The sequence below is a fragment of the Syngnathus acus genome, chromosome 2 (genome assembly GCF_901709675.1).
Source record: "Syngnathus acus chromosome 2, fSynAcu1.2, whole genome shotgun sequence".
NCBI lineage: Eukaryota > Metazoa > Chordata > Actinopteri > Syngnathiformes > Syngnathidae > Syngnathus > Syngnathus acus.
The window spans coordinates 2,703,329-2,719,889 of NC_051088.1; the positions used below are offsets into that span (position 1 = coordinate 2,703,329).

A 16,561-nucleotide genomic window follows, 5' to 3' on the forward strand; every position below is an offset into this window, starting at 1 on the left:
GAGAGCGCTTCTGCAATATGTTTGATGACTCACAAACAGCAAAAAGCTTTGTGTGCGGCAAGGATGAGAATTGCTTGGCAATTAAGTTTGGTTTAGTGCCATACTTTGAGAAGAAGCCAGTGAGTGTCAACAAACAGTTCAACTCGCTTCCAGGTTAACTGGCTTCCCGAATCGAGATCTGACCATTAGGGCAAAGCCAGTTCAATAATCTTGTGTTTCCTGACTGCAGATTCGTCACAAGCTACATAGAGATTGTTGTACTGCAAAACTGTTAAATTCCTCAATGAACACGTGGAACAGAACGTCTTGTTTACATTTCCGACTGGCTGCAAGAAATTGCAAACAGTAAAAAAATTAGAAAAATACAACAGTAGAAAGCAGGATTGAACCCGTGATACAAAGTAATAAGAAAACACTGTGAAGCTGATGGCTTTACCGCTATACTACGAGCCATGATAATGCCCCACTGCAAGGATGTCGTGAAGCCTGGTAACGCGACCATGTCAAGTTTCTTCCATGGACCCAGTTAACATGGGGGTGTATATAATAGGCCCCAAATCAACTCATACCCTTGCTGGGGAAACTGGTTTTAAATTCAAATACTGTAATATATTTTGCAAAGTCTGAGTGCATGGCTCGTTACCTCTAGTTACCAGCTCAGTGGCCTAGTGGTAGAGTGTCCGCCCTGAGACTGGAAGGTTGTGGGTTCAAACCCCGGCCGGGTCATTCCAAAGACTATAAAAATGGAACCCATTGCCTCCCTGCTTGGCACTCAGCATTAAGGGTTGGAATTGGGGGGTTAGATCACCAAATGATTCCCGAGCGCGGCGCCGCTGCTGCTCACTGCTCCCCTCTCCCCCAGGGGATGGATCAAAATCACACGGGAATGGGTCAAATGCAGGGGACAAATTTCACCACACCCAGATGTGTGTGCGACGATCATTGGGACTTTAACTTTAACTTTTAACTTTAACAGTCCCAACACTGTCTGTAAATAATAAATATTTTCATGGTTGATTATTCTAATGATTTAGCCTACTGTTGATCATCTGTAATAGTAGCCACGTATATCCATCCATCCATCCATCCATCCATCTATCCATCCATCCATCCATCCATCCATCCATCCATCCATCCATCCATCCATCCATCCATCCATCCATCCATCCATCCATCCATCCATCCATCCATCCATCCATCCATCCATCCATCCATCCATCCATCCATCCATCCATCCAACCATCCATCCATCCATCCATCCATCCATCCATCCATTCATTCATCTTCTGTACCGCTTAGTCCCCACGGGGGTCACGGGTGTGCTCGAGCCTATCCCAGCTGTCCTCGGGCAGTAGGCGGGGGACACCCTGCACTGGTTGCCAGCCAATCGCAGGGCACACAGAGACGAACAACCATCCACATTCACACCTTCAGGCAATTTAGAGTGCTCAATCAGCCTACCATGCATATTTTTGGGATGCGGGAGGAATCCGGAGTCCCCGGGGAAAACCCTCGCAAGCATGGGGAGAATATGCAAATTACACACAAGGAGGGCCGAAGGTGGAATCGAACCCGCACCCTCTGAACTGTGAGGCGGAAGTGCTAACTAGTCAACCATTTTGCCCATAGTAGCTATAATAGTGTCAAATTTATTTAATCAAAAAACATCTCTAACTGATGTACTTAGGGAAAATGTAATGCCATAGTTGTAGGCTATGGTTATTTGAGTTTCAGTGAAATAGAATGATTGTGAAAGAAAGTGTAGCACTGCAAAAGTGGTGAGTGCTCTTTCTACATACAATGAAAAAATATTTTGTGCTTTCATGCACTTACCCATTCAGAAGGTTGTGTGAGAAAATGACAGTAATCTAACCTTATTTGTAACCCCTAACATTGAAGTTTAGAAAGTTGTCATAGATCATACGTATCAAAGTCAAGGCCCGGGGGCCAGATACGGCCACCCACATCTTTGTATGTGGCCCTCAAAGACAAATTGTGCATGGACTTCATGTGTCAATACTAAAATTACAAACTGTCTTCACTTTTAAAAAGTAGAGAAGTTGCTGGCAATTTTTATTACCATTCAACATTTTTTTTTTTAGTAGTTTTTACTAGTCTGTGATTTCAAAACTTATTTTCATCAGTTTGTTGTGTAGACCAGTGTTTCCCAACCTTTTTTCATTCACAGCACACCTTTTCATTGGAAAAAATCTCGAGGCACACCACCAACAAAAATCTGTTAAGTGTTACACCAGCTTCTATATTAAAATCAGTTATATTACAACAAAAGACGTAAAGTTCTATTCCTATATATGTATGGAGAGTCGACTAATTGAAGAAAAATAAATACTAAATATTCTTGAAATTGTATTTCTTTTGTAAATAAAAGTGACAGTTTTTGAAAAAAGGTTTTAGACAGCATAAGGAATAAATTATTGAAAGTGATTGTGATCAAAATCCAAAAGAATCAATATGACTTTGTTTACTGTTTTAGACTAGCTCTATAAATATTGCGACATTAAGAACAAAGTCACTTTTAAAGACGCTCTGCTGTTCTGACAGCGGCTGAGTGGCTATCACAGTCGAGGTGTCTCGACTTGACTGTGTATTTTATGTTGGTGAAAAATGAACAATCCAGGTTCTCCCATTGAACTACCTGTTCTGATTTCCATCGGACCGAAAACGCACCACAGCCGTCATAGTGTCACTGTTAGTAAAAGCACACAGCAACACACACATAAACTGAGTATGTGCCGATGCCACAACATGAAACCTCAAGATTCTCCGATTTGCCCCGCATGCACAATTAGCAAGTGGCTGACCAGGCCTTGTGCTAACTGACCAGTGGTTTGGCCAACCTGTTTACAATGCGCTCCGTAATTAATGTTGGACAATTTCCCACGGCACAGCTGAACATCTCTCACGGCACACCAGTGTGCCGCGGCACACTGGTTGGGAAACACTGGTGTAGACTATAGTGTATATAATGTAATGCATTAACAGTCATAATGGCCCTCTGAAGGAAACTATGACTCCGATGCGGCCCGCGACAAAAATGAGTTTGACACCCCTGTTAGATGCAGCAAGAAATAGTTTTGGTATTAAAACATATTGTGACGATATTAAAAAGTATTAAATTCTTTTTAAGAATTTTTGTATTTACCCTGTGCTATGTAACGTATGTACCGTAATTTTCGGACTAAAAGTCGCTCCGGAATATAGGTCGCATTAGCCATAAAATGCTCAATAACGTGAAAAAAAACATATATAAGTCGCTCCGAGCTGAGAACGGGCCTGACGTAACATTCAGAGTTATTAAAAAAAAACTATTACATAAATAACACATTTATAAAACCATCTGTGTCACTCCAATTCATTAAATCCATCGATCGTCCTTTGTCAACAATAAGTGCGCGCCGCTGACGGCGCTTGCACTTCGAAATATTCCACAGGCCCATATAACGATATATAAATTAGATATCAAATAACTATTATATAAGCAATAATATTATCAAACCATCTGTGCACTCTAAATCATTAAATCCATCGATCAAATTCCTCATCCTTTGTCAACAACGCCGCGCGTGCGCCCTGACGTCAGCCTCGTCGTTTTTCCACAGATCTAGTATATAACTATATTGTAGCGTTAACAAAGTACAAGGAAAGACGTGGGTTTGGTAAACGGCTCTTTATTTAACAAAACAAACTTCCAGGCGTGTGGCGGCGTGGACTTCCAGCCACGGAGGTGGAAGAGAGATCCATAGAATAGGACCGGGCGTGCGTAAAAGCCATGACCGAGCCCCATCCACCGTCCCCGGACAGCCACCCGGCCGAGCGCCGGCCCCCGACTTCTATCCACGGAGGTGAAAGAGAGCTCCGTAGAGTAGGACCGGGCGTGCGTAAAAGCCATAATAGTTTTTCAAACCTTCTCTGTCACTCCAAATCCTTAAATCCTTCAAACTCTTCGTCTTCCGTATCACTTAGAAACAAAGCCGCTAATGATGCCGGTAGTACGTGGGGCCCTTCGTCATCTTCGTCATCCCATCATCAATCTTTGTCCTTTTTGTAAACAACCGCCGCGCCACGCCGCGCCGCGCTGCTGACGTCACTTGAAATTCAAATTACAGTAATCCCTTGCTACATCGCGGTTTGTTTATCGCGGTTTCACTTTTTTTTTTTTTGAAAATATTTGAAAAAATTCACATATAAGTCGCTCCTCATTATAAGTCGCCCCCCCCACCCAAACTATGAAAAAAACTGCGACTTAAAGTCCGAAAATTACGGTATTTTTTTTTAGCATTCTCATCTCAATAAAATTCTTAACCTGGGGTTCGGTGAGTCGGTCTCAGGGGTTCGGCAGAGCCTACACTGTGGAGGTCCGACACACCTGATTTATCATGTAAATTTGTGATGACGCTTATCTGAACTGGTCTTGCAAAGGCAACAGCAGAAGTCACACTGATTTGCAGGTGTGTAATTTGTTGTGAGTTCATGCATTGTGTTGGTTTTGTTCTTTGAACAAGGTGATGTTCATGCATGGCTCATTTTGTGCGCCAGTAAAAAACATCGATGTCTTTAATTTGAAAAATATACATTATATATTTTTTTTCACTAAAGAGGGGTTTGGTGAATGCGCATATGAAACTGGTGGGGTTCGGTGCCTCCAACAATGTTAAGAACCACTGCAATAGAGAAAACATGAGAGACACGTGATGAGGAAACTACGATCATATGTAAGCTCTTATTGTGTGAAATATAATACACAAAGTATACAACTTGAGGCCCCCCCCAAAAAAAAACACAAAACAGATGTCTGTACTAGTTCCAAACATCGACTTGTGAGAGGCAAGGCGTTACCGTAGGGCTTCCAGAGTGCTAGCAAATACAAAGAAGAAGAGTAGCAGTAGAAGAAGAAATAAAAAGAAGCTAGTAGGGGTGTAATGGTTCAGCATACTGGAAATCCAAAATTTCTCCACACGGCTGACCTGAATGTGGGGTGCTGCTCGTCATTTCCGTCAACTCGCGTATGAGGTTATTCTGCATTCAAGCGCTCCTCTGATTCATTACGTGCTGGTTTCATTGATTTTAACACAGTATAAAGGTTTTAAATATTTTTTTTACCTGTTCCCAGAAGCATCCAGGACTTGAGCTCTTTAATGAATTTAACCAATTTAAATACATGCAGAGGTATGAGGCACCGAAACAAGCAAGAAAAGGGCACATCCCACTGAAACCCTGGTGTAATCTGCGATTTAGCACAGGATGATGCCTGCTTTAACACACTCATCCTGTGTTGCTGACAGAAGAATCCCCTTCTCCCCCTGTGTGTACGCAGCATGCGTGGCTAAGTACAAATGCTGCGAAGTTGACATCACCATGGGCTGGGGGAAGCTCTGGTGGTATCTCAGGAAAACATGCTACCTGATCGTGGAGCACAACTGGTTTGAGACTCTCATCATCTTTATGATCCTCCTCAGCAGTGGAGCTCTGGTGAGTCGGAGGCAAATACATGTACTTCATAGCTAGGTTCACACTGCAGTTGTTAATTCTCAATTAGAATTTTGGGGGAAAGCAGATTTTTTTTGTGAGTGAAAGCGGCACTAATATAGTTATATATTAAAGGCAACCCCAGGCTGTCAGTTATTTGACTCAGACCTGTCCCCGAAATGAACCACATGCGCATAGGGGGAGACGACATCAGCGTCCAGCGTGTAGGGGCTCATCTTTTTATCATTTGATATCTTCAAAGGAGGGATGCGAGAGGGAGGATACAAAATTTGGGGAATTGAGGTGAGGCTATTCGTCTACTAAAGATGACCTTAACGATCTTGTAATAAATGAACTGTCTGTATCTGAATTACTACTGTCAATGTACCGTATTTTCCGGTCGCAGTTTTTTTCATAGTTTGGCTGGGGGTGCGAGTTATACTCAGGAGCGACTTATACAGGGTCCGGCAAAATTACCTGACACATTTGTAGGTTTAATAAAATGCAAATAAATTAAAGAATTTTTTTTTTTTTTCGAAAAGTACATATAATGCAATTTCGTTTTGTTTCGTTTCGTTTCATTTTATTTTCGTTTTGTTTTCGAATAATGTTATTTTGTTTCCTTTCAGTTGCTAACATGAATTGGACCCGTGAGCATCGTGCTTTCATTGTGGAAACGTTTATCAAGAACGAATCTGTTACTGCAACACAACGAGCATTCCGTTTGCGCTTCAGACTTGGTAGACATCGTCCCGTACCTGCTCGAAACACGATCTTGTTTTGGGTTACTAACTTCAGAGCCAGTGGATCAGCATTGAAACAAAAATCCACCGGCCGACCTCGCACCGCCAGAACTCCAGAAAATGTGGCAGCGGTAAGACCAAAATAACATTATTCAAAAACGAAACGAAAATGAAATAAAACGAAACAAAACAAAATGAAAATGAAAAAAAAATGTTTTTGTTACTTTAATATATTTGCATTTTATTAAACCTACAAATGTGTCAGATCATTTTGCCAGACCCTGTATGTGAAATTATTAACACATCATTAACATATTACTTACTTAAGTATATCACTTCACATGTTGTTTTCACACTAAACCGCATAAGGGCGATCTAGGCCTGTAGAATAATTGGAACCGCAACTGACGATGAGTCTGACGTCAGCGCCGCATATACTTCCGTAGTCAGTTGAGTTGTTTATAAGTGACCCAGTAGACGAAGATTTCGATGGATTTAATGATTTGGAGTGCCACTGATGGTTCGATAAACTTGTTATTTAAATTAAATAATAGTTATTTGATATATAGTCTATATATAGTTACATAGGCCTGTGGAATAATTGGAACTGCAACTGACGACGAGTCTGACGACGAGTCTGACGTCAGCGCCGCATTTACTTCCGGAGTCAGCGTAGTTGTTTATAAGTGACACAAAGGACGAAGATTTCGATGGATTTAATGTTTTGTAGTGACACAGATGGTTAGATAAACTTATTTATGTTATTTGAATAACTCTTATTATGTTATGTCAGGCACGTTCTCAGTTCATCTTTTATGTGTTTATGGAATGTTAGCATACCGTACCGTTCAGCCTGTTGCCTATTAATGTATGTTCTTGGTGTTGGATTTTGTCAAAACAATTTCCCCCAAAACCCATCCATCCATCCATCTTCTTCCACTCATCCGGGGTCGGGTCGCGGGGGCAGCAGCTTTAGGAGGGACTCCCAGACTTTCCTCTCCCCAGCCACTTCATCCAGCTCATCCCGGGGGATCCCAAGGCGTTCCCAGGCCAGCTGAGAGACATAGACCCTCCAGCGCATCCTGGGTCGTCCCCGGGGTCTCCTACCAGTGAGACATGCCCGGAACACCTCCCCAGGGAGGCATCCTGATGGGATGCCCGAGCCACCTCATCTGGCTCCTCTCAACGTGGAGGAGCAGCGGCTCTACTCCGAGTCTCTCCCGGATGACCGAGCTTCTCACCTTATCTCTAAGGGAGAGCCCGGACACCCTGCGGAGGAAACTCATTTCGGCCGCTTGTATCCTGGATCTCGTTCTTTCGGTCACGACCCATAGCTCGTGACCATAGGTGAGGGTAGGAGCATGGATCGACTGGTAAATCGAGAGCTTGGGCTTTTGGATCAGCTCTCTCTTCACCACGACGGACCTGTACAGAGTCCGCATTACTGCCGACGCGGCACCGATCCGCCTGTCGATCTTGCGCTCCATCCAGCCTTCACTCGTGAACAAGACCCCAAGATACTTGAACTCCTCCACTTGGGGCAGGATCTCATCACCGATCCGGAGAGGGCATTCCACCCTTTTCCGACCAAGGACCATGGACTCGGATTTGGAGGTGCTGACCGTCATCCCGACCGCTTCACACTCGGCTGCGAACCGCTCCAGTGAGCGCTGGAGAACACGGCTTGAAGAAGCCAACAGCACCACGTCGTCTGCAAAAAGCAGAGACGCGATGCTGAGGTCCCCAAACCAGACCCCCTCAATGCCTCGGCTGCACCTACAAATTCTGTCCATAAAAATTATGAACAGAATCGGTGACAAAGGGCAGCCTTGGCGGAGTCCAACCCTCACTGGGAACGAATCCGACTTACTGCCGGAAATGCGGACCAAACTCTGACATCGGTGATACAGGGACCGAACCGCCCTTATCAGTTGGCTCGGCACCCTCTACTCCCGAAGCACACTCCACAGAACTTCCCGAGGGACACGGTCAAATGTCCACAAAACACATATGGACTGGTTGAGCAAACTCCCATGCCCCCTCGAGGATCCTGCCGAGGGTGTAGAGCTGGTCCACTGTTCCACGGCCAGGACGAAAGCCACACTGCTCCTCCTGAATCCGAGGTTCGACCTCCCGACGGACCCTCCTCTCCAGCACCCCTGAATAAACCTTACCAGGGAGGCTGAGGAGTGTGATTCCCCTATAGTTGGAACACACCCTCCGGTCCCCCTTCTTAAAGAGGGGAAGCACCACCCCAGTCTGCGAATCCAGAGGCACCGTCCCCCATGTCCACGCAATGTTGTAGAGGCGTGTCAGCCATGACAGCCCCATAACATCCAGAACCTTTAAGAACTCCGGGCGGATCTCATCCACCCCCGGGGGGCCTTGCCACCGAGGAGTTTTTTAACTACCTCAGTGACTTTGACCCCAGAGATTGGAGTCTCAGAGTCTCCAGGCCCTGCTTCCACAATGGAAGGCGTGTAGATGGAATTACGGAGGTCTTCGAAGTATTCTCCCCACCGACTCACAACGTCCCGAGTCGAGGTCAGCAGCACGCCATCCCCACTCTAAACAGTGTTGACGGTGCACTGCTCCCCCTCCTGACACGCCGGATGGTGGACCAGAATTTCCTCGAAGCCGTCCGGAAGTCATTCTCCATGGCCTCGCCAAACTCCTCCCACGCCCGTGTTTTTGCCTCAGCAACCGCCGAAGCCGCATTCCGCTTGGCCATCCGGTACCTGTCAGCTGCCTCCGGAGTCCAGCAGGCCAAAACGGCCCGATAGGACTCCTTCTTCAGCTTGACGGCATCCCATACCGCCGGTGTCCACCAGCGTGGTTCGGGGATAGCCGCCACAACAGGCACCAACGACCTTACGGCCACAGCTCCGGTCGGCTGCCTCAACATGGTCCACTCGTACTCAATGTCCCCCGCCTCCCCCGGGACGTGGGAAAAGCTCTGCCGGAGGTGGGAGTGGAAGCTCTTCCTGACAGGGGATTCTGCCAGATGTTCCCAGCAGACCCTCACAGAGCGTTTGGGTCTGCCAGGTCGGACCGGCATCTTCCCCCACCATCGGAGCCAACTCACCACCAGGTGGTGATCAGTTGACAGCTCCGCCCCTCTCTTCACCCGAGTGTCCAAAACATGCGGCTGCAAATCCGATGACACAACTACAAAGTCTATCATCGAACTGCGGCCTAGGGTGTCCTGGTGCCAAGGGCACACATGGACACCCTTTTGTTTGAACATGGTGTTCATTATAGAAAATCCGTGTCGAGCACAGAAGTCCAATGATAGAACACCGCTCGGGTTCAGATCGGGGGGCCGTTCCTCCCAATCACGGCCTTCCAGGTCTCACTGTCATTGCCCACGTGAGCATTGAAGTCACCCAGTAGAACGATGGAGTCCCCAGAAGGAGCGCTCTCCAGCACTTCCTCCAGGGACTCCAGGAAGGGTGGGTACTCTGAGCTGCCGTTTGGTGCATAGACACAAACAACAGTCAGGACCCGTCCCCCCACCCGAAGGCGGAGGGAGGCTACCCTCTCGTTCACCGGGGTAAACCCCAATGTGCAGGCGCCCAGCCGAGGGGCAATAAGTATGCCCACACCTGCTCGACGCCTCTCACCGTGGGCAACTCCAGAGTGGAAGAGAGTCCAGCCCCTCTCAAGAGGGCTTGTACCAGAGCCCAAACTATGTGTGGAGGCAAGTCCGACTATGTCTAGTCGGAACTTTTCTCCCTCACACACCAGCTCGGGCTCCTTTCCAGCCAGAGAGGTGACATTACATGTCCCAAGAGCCCGCCTCTGCAGCCGGGGATCGGACCGCCAAGGTCCCCACCTTTGGCCACCGCCCAGCTAACTTTGCACCCGACCCCTTTGGCCCCTCCTACAGGTGGTGAGCCCATGGGAAGGGGGACCCACGTTTTCTTTTCGGGCTATGCCCGGCCGGGCCCCACGGGCGAAGGCCCGGCCACCAGGTGCTCGCCTTCGAGCCCCACCTCCAGGCCTGGCTCCAGAGGGGGGCCTCGGTGACCTGCGTCCGGGCGAGGGAAAACGAAGTCCATTTGTGTTTTTCGTCATAAGGGTCTTGGGTGAGCCGTGCTTTGTTTGGCCCCTCACCTTTTGCCATGGGTGACCCTACCAGGGGCATGAAGCCCCAGACAACATGGCTCCTAGGATTATAGGGGCACGCAAAACCCTCCACCACGATAAGGTGACGACTCACGGAGGGGAATTTCCCCCAAAATGCGACTTATATTCGGGTGTGACTTATATGTTTTGTTTCCCCTTTATTGTGCATTTTATGGCTGGTGCTATTTATAATCCGGTGCGATTTATACTCCGGAAAATACGGTAAACGTCCCGTTTGTGCTTTATGTTTCAAGTGAAATTAAATTAAAGTCGAATATAAAGTCATTACTGTTACTCAAAACAATTTTGCAGACTCATGGGCAGTTGGCAATCTCCCTCGAAAGCGCTGTCTCCCGTCTGCGCATTGAGCATTTTGGTCTTTCGACTGAGTTCAAATCCGATGTGACCTGGCTGTTCAGACTGAAGTTGTATTGCAAAAAATTGTATATGTATCCGATCTAAGACCACGTATAAAAGTAAACCAGGTTGGATTTTAAAAAATTATGATTGAGCCGTTCAGACTGTTTAAAAAAAAAAAAGGTTGCCGGCAATGTTCCCTCTAAGCTGCGCGCGTGCGCAATCGCGCACTGCCCGCACGTTCTCAGCGCACAAGAAATCTATCCAGCGCATAAACAGCAACCGAAAAATACTGTATTTACAGTCTTGTGGAAGTGGGAGGGGTAATATAAGACTGATAGTTTTTGCACCATTTTTCAAATTGTAGTTCTCTTTCTGTGGGGATAAGATGCTTATTCCCAAGTGTGCCTAACGCTACTTGAATAACAGCAAAGATTTCTGCACATCTAGATTAGTTGTTCAAACGTATCGCAGCGATTCATTCTGTTAGTCACTGTTGGTCATGGTGCTGCACACACTTCATTAGCCGGACTGTAAATCATCGAGGTATAATGCGTCCCTGACATATATTTGTGTCTTGTTTCACTCAAAGGCCTTTGAGGATGTGTACATTGAGCAAAGAAAAACCATCCGGATAATACTGGAGTACGCAGACAGGGTTTTTACATACATCTTCATCCTGGAGATGCTGCTGAAATGGGTTGCGTATGGCTTTGTCAAATACTTCACCAACGCTTGGTGTTGGCTGGACTTCTTCATTGTGGACGTAAGTGCATTTATATCCTCTATTAGAGTGTTTCATAAGTCCTTGGTCCACATGTAAAATTGGCTTAGATAGTACAATAAATGTGTGTAAATAATAATATTAACTAAATTCAATTGCCATAATGTTACTGCTTGAGTTTATCACATTCTGAATGAAGCAATAATGTTTTGAGGATATTTAAACTAAAATTGAATCACATTTTTTGCTTAGGATACTAATGAAGGACCTGAAGTTTTTAGCTTCTTATTGTCACTTGACACCGGATAGATTACTAATGAAATTATGCTTGATTGGGGTATAAAGGCATGTGGTCTATTTAGTTTGTATAGACATTTTTATTGTATTGTCTAATCAGGGCTCCAGACTCATGTTTTTTTAATGGGAACACATAAATCACAAATGTGTGTGTGTGCGTGTGTGTGTGTGGGCGCGCGTGTGTGTATGTACGTATGCTCGGTGGGGCACTGGGTAGCTCGTCCGCCTCACAGTTAGGAGGGTGCGGGTTCGATTCCACCTCCGGCTCTCCCTGTTTGGAGTTTGCATGTTCTCCCCGGGCCAGCGTGGGTTTTCTCCGGGCACTCCGGTTTCCTCCCACATCCCAAAAACATGCTTGTTAGGCCGATTGAGCACTCCAAATTGTCCCTGGGTGTGAGTGTGAGTGCGGGTGCGAATAGTTGTTTGTCTCTGTGTGCCCTGCGACTGGCTGGCAACCGGTTCAGGGTGTCCCCCGCCTATTGCCTGATAGGCTGGATAGGCTCCAACACACCCGCGACCCCCGTGGGGACTAAGCGGTACAGAAAATGGATGGATGGATATATATATATATATAATATATATATATATATATATATATATGCACGCACACACACACACAGAAATGCGCAAGTTCATGGAAAATTTAGTAGCACTGTTTTTGCAGTCAAAATGCCTCCATTGAAGGGTAATTTGGAGCCTGATGCATGTATTACACAATAAGATTCTTCACCTGTCCATATGAAATGGACACATGCCTTTGACTTCCCAATCAATCAAGTTTTTATGCTTGGTTTGTTCCTCTGAGACACTTCTACTGTACTGTATGTGCACTCGCACTGCAGGACCAAATTTTCTGCCTGATGCATCATAGGATTTGAGGTTAATTGGATCAAACAATTAAGAACTCGCCTACTGATTGCAGCCATATTCAAGTGTTGCTCAGAGCTGTAGGATGTGTCTTGCATTTGTTTCTGACTTGTTGATTGTTATGTACCCGTCAATGTATTTTTTCTCTACTCCTTGTTTCTTGTGTCAAGTTTGAATGACCAGAAAAGAGAAGATTCATTATTCTATTCTTCAGCACTTACACAACTCCCTTTTCAGTTCGCCATATTAGAGTGGTTTTACATTCATAGATGGAATGTAAAACAATGTAAAACTTTTTATGGAGGCAATTGAAAAGATCAAAACTTCTCCAACTTCTGTCCTTCTTCTTGAACTAAATGCCTCTCCACAGTGTCCAATACCTCAGCCCAAACCGGTGAATGGACTCCTGTCAGTGTCTACTGAGTGGCAAAAACAAGCGCCACCATCCCACAATGACCTTTTGCTTAGTTGCTGTTGCTTAATCTGTCAAGCTTTCAATAGGATGCCTTTTTTGAGGAAATTCAATTTTATTTTCATAAAACGTATACAGTGATCCCTTGTTTTTCACGGGAGATGCAACGAAAAATGAAAATCCGCAAAGTAGAAACGATATCGGCGGCTCGGTGGCGCACTGGGTAGCACGTCCGCCTCACAGTTAGGAGGGTGCGGGTTCGATTCCACCTCCGGCCCTCCCTGTGTGGAGTTTGCATGTTCTCCCCGGGCCCGCGTGGGTTTCTCCGGCACTCCGTTTCCTCCCACATCCCAAAAAACATGCTTGGTAGGCCGATTGAAGACTCCAAATTGTCCCTAGGTGTGAGTGCGAGTGCAAATGGTTGTTTGTCTCTGTGTGCCCTGCGATCGGCTGGCGACCGGTTCAGGGTGTCCCCCGCCTACTGCCCGTTGACGGCTGGGATAGGCTCCAGCACTCCCGCGACCCCCGTGGGGACTAAGCGGTTCAGAAAATGGATGGATGGATAGAAACGATATCTGTATTATTTGGAAATTAAACAATTGTATTGAAATTTCCTGGACGTGGTGTTTCTTATTGGCCGCTAGAGGGCAATTGATTGTCAATTAGAAGAGTGGCTTTTCCTTGCCAAGCCATGCGACGTGTCCACCTTCAGAATTACCACACTACACGAACCACAATCATGCATAGCGAAACCAGTGAGTTGCCCATGAATCTCCTGTTGCATTGGGGTCCAGTACACAAAATTAAAGCTTTTACCAATACTTTTACTCAACATAAACCTTTCCCATTCCCTTAATAACCATTCCTACACTGTTCTGTTCATGTATTGTACCTTTATAGTGATATTGTCACATGTCCTGACTCTTTCTGTACCGGTTGGTGCTTCTTCCCCTCGGATGCCGCCTCCTGCGCTTGAACTCAGTCATATCCGCAAAGACGCGCACATTGCTCAGAGGCACGCCCCGCGCTATTAGCTCTCATGGCCGCTGTTCCGCAGCTGCGCCCCCAGCCAGCGCTTGTCCACAGTGAAGCACATTGCTCAGAGGCACACCCCGCGCAATCAGGGCTCATTGCCGCTGTCCCAACCCCTGGACGACAGTGTTTTTTTCCTACGTGCGCAGCAGGCAGCTTGTCCTCAGTGAAGCACATTGCTCAGAGGCACGCCTATGAGCCTATAAGCGCTCATTGTCGCTGTCCTGACTCTTTCGACACGGCGGTGCATTTATCCTTCGTGCACGGCTGTGTCACGTCCCCGCTCTCGCCCTACTGGCTAGCTGGCGCACCCTACCGTGCCAGGCCTCGGGGGCGCGGGGCGCCAATACGGAACTACGCGTGCTAATCGGCGCTGATCGCCACCAACTGTCCCGTGTTACCCACTGATTAGGGCGTGTATATAGACACTGTTCATCGCCGGTCAGTCCACGCCATTTCGTCTGCTTTGACATACGCACGCCTGCCACCTGATTCCCGTTTGTCTGATCCGCTGTGTAGCGGTACGCTTGGCTGGTTGTCTGCCTTGACACACGCACACCTGCCACCTGATTCCTGTTCGAGCTTGCTGACCGGCTCGTCAGTTGCCTTGTGCACCTGCTCTGTTGGCGTTCTAGCCTCCCTTTTCCCCATACCCTAAATCACAGGTGTCAAACTCCAGTCCTCGGGGAACACATTCCTACATGTTTTCCAAGTTTCCCTCGTTAAACACACCTGATTCAATTATCAGGCTCCTGCAGAATGTGAGGATGAACTGATCATTTGAATCAGGTGTTTTAAGGAGGGAAACTTGGAAAACATTTAGGAATGCGGCCCCCGAGGACTGGAGTTTGACACCCCTGCAATAAACAGTCCGTGTTGCACATGGCTGTCCTGCCTTGTTCGTGACAGGCTGGCTGCCGCGCTTCCCACGCTTGTCCACAGTGACACATATTGCTCAGAGGCACGCCCCACACAATCAGCGTGTATTTAAACGCCGTTCTCCCGTCACTTATAAAGCCACAAAGTTGCGCATTCGCAAAAGGTGAAGCGCCAAGTGGCGAGGGATCACTGTATTTGTAATGGAGTGGCACGGTAGATCACTGTTTAACACGTCCACCGCACAGTAAAGAGGTGTAGGGTTTGATGTGGCCTTCCTGTGTCAAGTTTGCATGTTCTTCCCATGCCTGGGTGGGTTTTTTCAAAATACTCCGGTTCCATCCTACATTCCCAAAACATGCATGGTAGGCTGATTGACCACTCCAGATTTTCTGTAGGTGTGATTGTGAATGTGAATGGTTATCTATATGTGCCTTGCGATTGGCTGGCGACCAGTTCAGGATGTACCCCGCCTACCTCCCGAAGACTATTGGCATGGGCTCTCCAGCATGCCTGCGACCCTCGTGAGGTTACGCGGTCCAGAGGATGAGTGAATGAATATTTGAGAAGGAAGCAGTCAGAAGGTTGTGTATGCCTTTGAAGGCAATATCACCAGATCAAAGGGACACATGGAAGTGCAATTCAATTTAATACCTAATTTTTTTACCCTCTATTTCCACATACATTTACAAGTGGTGGAAGAGATGAAACAACCCACGTGGAGATGCACAATATAGATGAAAATCAACAAGGGTCAACAACTGGCCGTCAAAAATGCCACTCGGCATGTTAATGTAATGCTGTGGCAGATATATGTACCAAATTTGTTCTTTCACATTTGTAAAAGGCCTGCTTTTGTGCTGAAGATAGCGGTTTCCATGCATTTCTTTTGTCTTACACAGTGCGGTAGTGCATATCACAATTTACACTTAAAAAAAAATCTTAATCTTGTCATTTAATGCAAAAAAACCCGGATATGTCACAAAAGAAAGTCAACCACATACGTAGATACATATATTGATGACAATGATATTAAGGAGCAGCATTTTCTGTGAATCTAACTATGCTCTCTCTCAATTTTGCTCCTACTATTTTCCCACTATTTTCTCTAGCACTTATCATCATCATTATAGTCATGGGTGAGATACAGACGATCTGATCTGACTTTAAACGAAAGGCGAGATACACCCTGGAATGGTCACCAGTTATTACCAGGGCACATATTGACAAACAAGTATTCACATTCACATCTACCGTAGGCTATGAACAACTTAGTGTATTCAGTAAACCTTAGATCACCTGTGTCAAACTCAAGGGGGCCAGATACGGCCACATCATTTTATGTGGCCCGTGAAGACAAATTGTGCATCAAATTAGTGTCATTACTAGAATTGCAAATTGTCTTCACTTTCAATATCTTTTTTTAAAATATTTGACCAGTTTTTACTCATCTGATTTGAAAACGAGTTATTTGTCAGTTTGTTTTGTAGCTTTTACTGTATATAATATGAGGTGCTCATACATTTATTTGGGTTGACAGTCATAATGGCCCTCCGAAAGAAGCTATGACTACAATGCGGCCCGCGAAAAAATGAGTTTGATACCCCTGCCTTAGATGTTTTTAGACTGTGGGAGAAA

The 16,561-nt window shown here is 46.2% G+C and overlaps 1 protein-coding gene across 10 annotated transcripts in view; it reads left to right on the plus strand.

The window, feature by feature from the left end:
- scn8aa (sodium channel, voltage gated, type VIII, alpha subunit a) overlaps positions 1–16,561 on the plus strand; it is a 132,843-nt gene that overhangs the window by 85,964 nt on the left and 30,318 nt on the right. For all 10 annotated transcript variants that reach the window (XM_037245886.1, XM_037245891.1, XM_037245890.1 and 7 more), the window contains 2 exons: positions 5,336–5,490; positions 11,308–11,481. In XM_037245886.1, the coding sequence (XP_037101781.1) occupies positions 5,336–5,490; positions 11,308–11,481 (329 nt within the window). The remainder of the gene's footprint in view (positions 1–5,335; positions 5,491–11,307; positions 11,482–16,561) is intronic.